This window comes from Hyperoodon ampullatus, assembly GCF_949752795.1.
Source record: "Hyperoodon ampullatus genome assembly, chromosome: 6".
Taxonomy (NCBI): domain Eukaryota; kingdom Metazoa; phylum Chordata; class Mammalia; order Artiodactyla; family Ziphiidae; genus Hyperoodon; species Hyperoodon ampullatus.
The window spans coordinates 3,803,779-3,813,234 of record NC_136919.1 but is presented as its reverse complement, the minus strand read 5'-3'; the positions used below and the strand labels follow the sequence as shown (position 1 = coordinate 3,813,234).

Genomic DNA, 9,456 nt, shown 5'->3' with positions numbered 1-9,456 from the left:
GGCCTTGGGGCCCCACCCATGCCCGCCAGGGGCACCCCAGGGCTGAGGCTGACCGCGGATGCAGGAACCCCGGCAGACATATTTGCTACGTGCCCAGGGACCAAGAGCCCACAGGGTGTCCAGCTGGTGGGCTCTGCTGCCCCCGACTCAGAAGAGCATATCTGGCGACATTTCCACTTCACCCATCTCCCAGGAGAAGCAGGGTGAAATCCTGTCTGTTGCAGCGGCCAGCATCAGCCCAGGGTCTCTGGAAAACTGTACCCAGACCACACCCACCCGAGCTGAGTGTATTTGCAATCCAGGCTGTCTGCATCCCTGCGGGCTGGTGGCCAAGATACTCGGATGTGCAGGTGAAGAAACCCCGGTTAGGGCTGAGCACACGCCACCTTTATTAAAAACTGCCCAAACCCTCTTACAAAGGAGGTGGCTGGTGCCAGGGAGTGTGGTGCACCTCAAGGGAGGTGGGACATGAAACCAGAGAGCGCCTAGACCTGGTCGATTTCAAAGGCTCACTCAGGGTCCTGAGCGAGGAACTGGCTCCGTGTGGCTGGGGGACGTCACAGTACCCAGGACCCCCTGCAGCCAGAGAAAAGGGGTCCGGGATGCCTTTCACACGAGTGTTAGAAGTGCAGCAACTTTAAGGGCAACAGGCAACAGAAGGGGGGCAGAGGGGGAATTTGAGGTACTGGGCGGGGCTGAGACTCCAGAGCCCGCCCCAAGGCACGTGTGCTGGGTGAGGCCTGCCGGGCCCTGTCTTTGTCCACCTCTGGTCTCCCCTCCTCCCGTCCTGCTGTTCTTGGGACACAGGCTGTGTGATCTTGGTGTTCTCCTCATATGCGCACCGCCCTTCACAGTTTACAAAGGTCTTTACAGGCCCATTTTCCCATTGGATTCTGCCGGCAGATTGCGAGGTAGACAGCACAGGGCTGGTCTCACTTAAGGCTTGAGAAGTGAGGCACCGGTGCAAGGAGACTCCGGTGAGCTGGGCGCTCACTGGGGTCCCCCCTACCCACGGCAGCCCCAGCTCAGCCATCAGCTTCTCAGCCAGTCAGTGTCCTTGTCCAGGGTAGAAAAGCGGATCAGCTTCAGGCTGGGGGGCTGGGGCCTCCTGTCATCCCAGAGGTACTCGGGGGACAGCACTTTGGAGGGTTTATGTGAGATGAAGCGGCGGTTCAGGTGACTCTCCTCCTGCCAGGCTGCCATGATGCCGTTGGCCTTGTCGGCCAGGATGCCCATGTGGCAGCCCCTGGTAAACTCGTACACCTTGGCCACCCGCCCCCCAAAGACCGCCCCGCCATAATAGAAATCCCCCTCGCCATCCGCCACAAAGGCGGTGGAGAGAGGCCGGCGCTCGTAGGGGAACTGCTGGCGGGGAACAGCGAAGTAGCCGGGGTGAATGGCAGCTACCAGGTCCCCCAAGGTCTCGGGGCCCCACGGGTTCCGGAACACCATGTCCACGTCGAGGCAGAAGAGGTAGTCGACCTCCCGGTGCGCCCTCTCGGCAATGTGCTGACTGATGCTCTCCATCCGGCGCGTGGAGATCTCCTCCCAGCGGGCATGCCTCTGGATGGGGATAAGGCTGACGAGGCGGCCGGAGCCCGGCCGGACCCGAGGAACGGCCGTGGGGTCGTTAGTGAAGACATAGTAGTGCACCCGGAACCCCTGCATGAAGAACTGCTCGGCTGACTCCAGGAAGTGCTGGATGAACTGGCTGTACCTGGTGGAGAGAATCCCATCAGGCACCATGGCCTCAGCAGGGCCACTGCCTGGGTCCCCACTATGTGCTGGCACCACACGGACAGGGCTGGGGTTGGCCAGGCTGGGGTCCACCTCCCAGCTTCCCATCTCAAGAAGTCACTCAGGTCCGCCCCTTGGGGTCCTTGTCTGTCAAATTCCCACAATCTGAGTACCAACCTCTTAAGACCGTCCTAATAATGATACTTGATGACTCATATTCACAGACTGGGCTAATTTTACTGAGCACTTACTAAATGCCAGGCAGTGTTCTAAGGGATTCTTCTCTCCTCCTAGCCTCATAAACTCCTTAGAAGGCAGGGACCACAGTCCCCACTTCCTAGGCAAAGACACCGAGGCTCAGAGAGAGGAAAGTAGCCAAGAAACGGGGAAGTGGCTGAGTCAAGGGAAGGTGAGTGGTGCTGGCTGCTGGGTGCCGATTGGGCCAGGGGTGGGGGGTTCCCCTGATCCCCGCTGGGCCATCCGTCATCTGGCCAGTGCTTAGCTGCTGGGGACCCATTAGGGTCCCTCTCTCAGGAGTCCCAGAAAGGGACCCAGAGGGAAGCTGCCAGGTGATGGCTCCTAAAGGAAAGGGCAGGCGGGGTGAGGAAAGAGAGGGGAAAACAGGAGGTGTCTAGAGAGCCCGCGGGCCAGAGGCTGGAGGAGAGAGGGTCCCCAAGGCAGGGCCAGCTCTGCCTGGGTCTCTACCTGCCTGTGGCCTGACCACGGACCCCCAATTCTATGAGGTGGTCTGGGGGGCCTTTCCACTCCTTCACACCTGCCTGGACGGTTCAGGGGAAGCAGAAGGGGTGAAGGGACAAGGGTGTCTCCTGACAAAGGCTCCTGCTGCCCCCCTCATCTGGGCTGCCTCCCCCTCCCCCCTTCCATGCCAGGGCCAGACCCCCTCCCTCCAGCACACTCCATTCTGTACCTTCCCACCTGCACAGCACCTGGTTCAGGGCCTCCCTGGTGCCCGGGCTGGGGTCCTGTCTCTCCCCAGACTATAAATTCCTGGGGCTCAGAATTTATAACCCCCCTCCCCCCAGCCCAGCCCAGCCCACTACTCACTTCCCCACGGCAAACACCGTGACCCCGACGGTCAGGTTCAGCGGCTGGTAGATGTGATGCAGAAGTTCGGGCTCGAAGGTTCCCTCAGAGACAATGGGCGCTAGCCAGGGTGTGAGTGTCAGGAACCCTGTAGGCCTGGCAGCAGAGGAGGCCGTGGGGGCTGAGACCCTCCCCTGGGAAAGCCTCCCTCTCATCTTGGCCTTGCCAAAGCTGTGTGACCCTGGGCAGTTTCATCCCTGTCTCTGGGCCCCAATATCCTCATGTGGAAAGTGGGGATAGTCATAGCTACTTCCCAGCGTGGTCAAGAAGACCAGGAGTTAATGCACGCCCAGTGTCTAGAGGAGCCTGGCATTTCCGGTGCCCGCTAAGTGCCTCGGAGACGGGGCTCATCAACTTCATCGTCAACGACGGATCGAGCACGACTATGCAGAAGGCACAATGCTCTGCATTATTAGTATTATTATTTTTGGCCGCACCGCGCAGCTTGAGGGATCTTAGTTCCCTGACCATGGACTGAACCCAGGCCCTCAGCAGTGAAAGCACGGAGCCCTAACCACTTGGACTGCCAGGGAATTCCCTGCTCTGCATTTTGCAAACACCATCTCATCTGGTCCTCCAACCTCCTATCAGGTGGGTATTATTATTATCCACCTGTGCAGAAAAATCCCAGGGTGGTTGGAGAACTTGTCCAAGGTCACACAGCTAGTGACAGAGCTGGACTGGAGCCCAGGTCCCAGACTACCCAGACACCGAGGCCACTGGACACCTCCAGTACCCCAACTTCCAGATCAGAGGCCTGTGCCCCCGCCTCCACCCCAGGTCTCTCCATTCTGTGCCCAGGCCCTAATCAACACCTACTTTTGCTCCAGCAGCTTGGGCTGAGGGTACTGTGATCTGCAACCAAGAAGGGTGAGTGGTTAAGGGGAGGCAGCCCCCAACCCCGGGGCCACAAAAGGGGAAGCGACAGTCTGCTTACGGTGTCACGGGCTGGAATGGCTTCTCTCCCTTGTACTGCAGCTTCATGTTGCTGGTGGGAGAGGTAAGACAGAGCCATTAGTGCCGGTGGAGGGCAGAAATACTCAGCAGGGAAGGATGAGGTCGCGGTGAAGCACCCCCATGGGACAGGCACCCCCAACCCCCCAGACGCCCTTGACCCTCCCCCACTGCTCTGTCCACTCTGTCGGGGCTGGACTCCTAGAGAGGCGGTCTGTCCAGGGTCACCGTGTGGCAGGGCAGTGATTCCAGCCTGGTACCATGTGTCTCCAAAGTCTTTTTCTGTCTCTCTTTCAAACATATTGCTCTGGAAGAGCCTGGGCACCAGGGAGAAGGTTTGCGGAGCTGCAAAGGCCCGGTGAGCCCAGTTCTGCCACTTTCTAGCCTGGGCGGGCGAGTTACTTCACCTGAACCTACGGTGAAGGTCAGTTGAAGGAGCCAGTTACACAACCACCAATCAAGGCATCGCCGTGAAGGTACGGATTTTGTAGATGTCAGTAACATCTACACCAGTTGACCCCATGTAAAGATCATCCTCCATAGTCTGGTAGGCCTGATATGGTCAGTTGAAAAGCTATAGCATAGAACTGAGGTTTCCCTGAAGAAGAAATTCTGCCGGTGGACAGTAGTGTCAGCTCCTGCTGAAGAGCTCCAGCCCACCCTTCCCGGTGGCCCACTCCGTGGATTTCAGACTGGCTTTGCCACCCCAAAGTCGTGTAAGCCGATTGCTTTCAATCAATCAGCCAGCCAGTCAGTCAGTCTCCCTCCCTCTTCCTGGTTCTGTTTCTTCAGTGGAACGCTGACTGATACACCCATTTTCCCTCATCTGTAAAATGAGGCGGCACCCTTAACCCTTAGAGCTGTCGTGAGAGGTAAGACAGCTATGTGAGTCGGGGCCTGTCAGCCAGTGCCCAGCACAGAGCGAATGGTAAGGGCAGCACCCTGGCCCCTTCTTGGCAGGCTGTCTGTGTGGCCGGCCTCCACTAGCTGCGGCCAACCTGCGGCGATTAGGAAGGAGGGCTGATTAAGGAAGGAGGTGGCCGGCGACAGGGTCAGACACAGGAGGCTGCCGGTGACACGCCTCTGGCTCTGCCACCAGCTGGGTGGAGAGACCAGGGGCCGGACATCTCACTCCTCGGGGTTTAGTTCCCTCACCCTTAAAATGGGGACAATAATGTCGCTCCCCAGGGTGGAAGTGAGGCCTGGGGAATGGAAAGGCTTGCCCAAGGCCACCCAGGGACCGGATCAGAACCTGTGCCAGCAGAGGCCTGAGCTTGCCTGGAAGGCTCAGACCACCTGAGGACGTGGGTGCCTGCCGTTCACTTGGGTCTCTTCAGCACGTCGCCTACGATGGGATGGCTTAAGCCTCCTGGAGCTTTCCTAGTTTTTTCAGCCTATGCTTTGCCTGTGTGGTAAGATATACATAACAAAGATTTCCCATTTTAACCATGTGAAAGTGTACAGTTCAGGGGCATTAAAGGACATTCACACTGTTGGGCGACCATCACCACAATCCATGTCCAGAGCTTTTTCATCGTCCCAAACTGAGACCCTGTCCCCCTGAAACACTAACTCCCCATTCCCTCTCCCAGCCCCTGGTAACTATTATTCCTACTTCTGTCTCTATAAATATGACTATTCCAGAGATCTCTTAAAAGTGAAACCCTACTATATTTGTCCTTCTGTGATCAGTCTATACTGTGGAAGCAACAATTTTTAAAAGTTGATCCATCCAATTGGCCCCCTGCCTTAGTTTCACACAGACAAGCACACTTTAGGCCCCTGCTCAGAAAGGGATAGGGGGACTTCCCTGGCCGTCCAGTGGTTAAGACTCCATGCTTCCACTGCAGGGGCTGCGGGTTTGATTCCTGGTCGGGGAACTAAGATCCTGCGTGCTGCACAGCACAGCCAAAAATAAATAAAGAAGACAACATCTTCAAAAAGAAAAAAAAAAAAGAAAGAAGAAAAGAAAGTGATGGGACTCTGAGAAGGTGGTCAGAAGTGAGAAGGGGAAAGTGGCCCTTGTTCCACACTTCCCTGGCCATCGGTATTTCCCTTCCCCCCACCAGCCTGGACACACTCCGCTCTGGCCACTTTAACGGGTGAGACATAAGAATTCCAAAGCCACAGATGAGCCAGAGCCCAAAAAGGAACTCCACATTTCCAAACCTCTGAAGGTCATGAAACTAAAAGTAAAGAAGAGATCCAAATGAACAGAAGGGAAGATGTGACCATTTCAAACAAATAAAAATCTCCAACTTTAATCTATTAAAAAAAAAATAACTCAGTAGAACCAAAAGACAGACAAACTGGAAAGAAAAAAAAATGTAGCAAGTACTTTCGGCCAAGGGTGGTGACAGAGGACCCGCCGACAGGCCAAGGAGAGAAGGTGCTGGAGCAGGCAAGTCCCCAAAGAGGAAATGCAGTTAATGGGAAGGCGTGGGGGAGGTGAGGGCCTGGTAGGAATCAAAGAAATGAAATTTAAACCACATCGCATTTCCCATGTGTGGAGTCAGCAAGGTGGTGTGCTTTTTGTTTTTCATAGCACCTAATGCTTCCAGCACCAGCCCAGGTGCAATGCAGCTGCAGGGGGGTGGAGGGGGTGGTGGTGAGTTCTAGTGTGTGTCTGCCAGGGTCCCCCTGGAGAGCAACCTGACATGATGGATGAATACCTCAGCCATATCCTTTGGCTCAGAAACTTACCAAAGGAAAGGACCTTTAAGATGGAAAAAGCTGCATATCCAAAGTTGCTCGTTACAAACTAATTTAGAATGCTGGGAAACTGGAAACAACCTAAATGCCGCAAACTTGCCGGTGGGAAAGGGAGAGGGATTCAAGAATTAGGGCCCAGTCCCTGGGTGGAATAAAATGATGGTGACCAGACGCCAAAAAAGAAAGCCAATTCTGGGGAAACTGGATAAAAATCACAAAAACATTGTGGTCACAACTGCTTTCAATAGCAAGCAGCCTTTCTGCTTTTTAGAACAATCTGTTCAAACAGAAAGCGTAGCAACCAACGAGCTGACAATGAACTTTGGAGTTAGAGTATGACCTGGACCAGCAAAGACACAAGAGGGTATTTCTTTTTCTTTTGTCTTTTCTGTTATCCAGCCTCCTAATTTACCGTATTCTATGTTTATAACAGTGAAACACACTTTGTTGTTAGTAGTCTGTGATCCAGATTTTAAACTTTCCTTTTGCTGTCATGAAAAACAAGACTGGTCGGCCAGATTCCCCTTGAGACTGTCCCAAATCACCTTTTTCACTCTTTTGTTTTTTGGACTTTGAAAATTATTGTTATTAGTTTTAGTCTGATGACACAGAGGACCTGGCTGGGAAACACACTCGTTCTTATAAACCAGCTCTTATTTGGGGCATGAAACAAAGCACGGTGAGAGGAGGTCACTGGGATCAGGCCGGCTCTGTCACAGAACAACCTGCCCAGGGCAGAGAATTACGCGCTAATGACAGTTGAACGACAAGAGCACTGGGGCGACCTGAACGGCAGACTGTTCGATCCCATCTTGGCAAGTCTGAGATACGTTTGATATCGGATATAAAAAGTGACGCAATCAGTAGGAATCATTTCAAGTTCTAGGTTCATCTATAACCAAATCTTTTCCACTCTTAACTGACAAAATGTCAGATTTGTTATGTGGGGGAGACTGGTCATGGGTCCATTTCTTCTTTGAAGCCACAGAGAACACAAAATTGAGCAAAATGCCAAGTCCTGGACTTCCCTGGTGGCGCAGTGGTTAAGAATCCGCCTGCCAATGCAGGGGGTAAGGGTTCGATCCCTGGTCCAGGGAGATCCCACAGGCCACGGAGCAACTAAGACTGCGAGCCACAACTACTGAGCCCACATGCCACAACTACTGAAGCCCACGTACCTAGAGCCCATGCTCCGCAACAAGAGAAGCCACCGCAATGAGAAGCCCGCACATCTCAACGAAGAGTGGCCCCGGTCGCCACAACTAGAGAAAGCCCGTGTGCAGCTAAGAAGACCCAACGCAGCCAAAAATAAAAAATAAAATAAAATAAATAAATTTATTTAAAAAAGAAAAAAAAGTCAAGTCCTAAAAGCACTCTTTCCTGAGCACCTCTACGTGCCAGGTGCAACACCAGGATATTTACAGGCATCCTTACAGTACCTCATGCTCTGGCTGGCTCGGGAGGGGCACTTCTATCATCCCATTTTACAGATACAGCAAGTGAGGCTCAGAGCTATGCAACATGCTCAAGGTCACAACTGTGGAGGGGGCACTGCAAGGACACCCAAGGACTGAAATGGGGGAATTTCACTCCACATTTGTGGCAGCTCATAAATTACCTACATGCTTATCACACTGCTCAGAATCATGAGCTTAGGACCTAAGAACCTACAAAGTGACCTTAAAAACCCTCTCAGCCCCTCCACTCCGGGGCCCCCCAATTCTCCCTGGCCCATACTTACAAGATCTCTGGGCAGGGGAGATAATAGGGGACATAGGAGACCGACAGCCAGTTCTCGACATACACCCTGGGAAGGAAATATATCTGTTGACTTGACTTTGCACCTGAGGCTGAAAACTCGCTTTGCTGCATGTTAGTGGGAATGCAGGCCCCCAGTGGTGCACCTGGGATACACCTCCCCTCCCCCCACCCCCGCCCAATCATTCCTTGGGTCTGGCTGACCTCAGAGGACAAAGCCTCCTGGTCTTCTGCAATGAGTCATTAGCCATGCAGCCATTCATTCCTGGGACAGGAATGTTGTTGACGCCAGGCCCTGCACACAAGGGGCTGGTGGTTGGGGGCAGCCCCCAGAGCTTTGTGGGAAGAACACACAGGGTGAATTCTGGAGCATAAACAGGAGTTCCTCATTAACACGGCTAGAAGAACAGTCCAGACAGAGGAAAGAGCAAGTGCAAAGGCCAGGCCAGTGCAAAGCAACATACATAAGCCAGGCTAGTTCAGTCTTACTGGGGCTGGGGCGAAGGGACAGGTGCGCCGAGAGAAGTGGGTGGGACCTGGGAATCCTGTGAAGGGGTCAAGGTTTGGGGGTTGAGATGCTGAGGGAGGGAGGGGTCTGGGGTAGGGAGGGAGGGCTCCATGGGGCATGCTCACCACAGAGAGCAGAGGGCCATGCCCACCAGCAGGCAGAATCCCAGGCCCAGGGCTAGTCTGGGGCAGTGCATCACTGGGTGGGCAGCATCTGAGCCTGGGTACCTGCAGAGTCTGGGTGTGCCTTGGTGAATCAGCCCACCTCTCTCAGGGGTGTCAGGCTCGGAGCCTGTGTCTCCGGGGTCTGGGAAACACCTGCAAAGGAATGCTCCTTATCCACAGGACAGTGGCCCCATTTTTGCTGCCCTGCCCTCCCCTGGGCGGCCTCACCAGGGGAATGTGGATTCCAGCTGTCTCCTCGTCCTGCTGGGCCCAGGCCCAGATCTGGCAGTTCTGAAGGACAGAGGCTCAGGACTCAGCCAAAGCCTGCTGCTGTGCCTTGCGAAAGGCACTGGGCCGGAAAGGCGACTGGCTCCCTGCCTTGTCTCTCAGGTCTCCCTGCTGACCTCCTTCTGTGATGAGCTAAGGGCGGCCATCCTAGGGACTAGGGCAACAGCGCTTGGGGCGGGGGCGGGGCTTGGAGAAGGATTCCAGGGGAAACTGCGAGGACGCCGGAAATCA

At 54.7% G+C, this 9,456-nt stretch overlaps 1 protein-coding gene across 2 annotated transcripts; it reads right to left on the bottom strand.

Moving 5' to 3' along the window:
- Nucleotides 1-371: 371 nt before the first annotated feature.
- Nucleotides 372-8,969, bottom strand: GBGT1 (globoside alpha-1,3-N-acetylgalactosaminyltransferase 1 (FORS blood group); the record flags this gene model as incomplete). Of its 2 annotated transcripts, XM_079706344.1 has the most annotated exons (6): nucleotides 372-1,717; nucleotides 2,803-2,937; nucleotides 3,661-3,696; nucleotides 3,779-3,829; nucleotides 8,249-8,314; nucleotides 8,899-8,969. In XM_079706344.1, 6 exons carry the CDS (start codon nucleotides 8,967-8,969, stop codon nucleotides 1,033-1,035), a joined length of 1,044 nt encoding a protein of 347 aa, XP_079562470.1. In that variant the 3' UTR covers nucleotides 372-1,032. The 2 variants fall into 2 exon arrangements, with proteins under 2 accessions (XP_079562470.1, XP_079562471.1); XM_079706345.1 differs by lacking the exon at nucleotides 3,779-3,829.
- Between the last annotated feature and the right edge of the window lie 487 nt (nucleotides 8,970-9,456).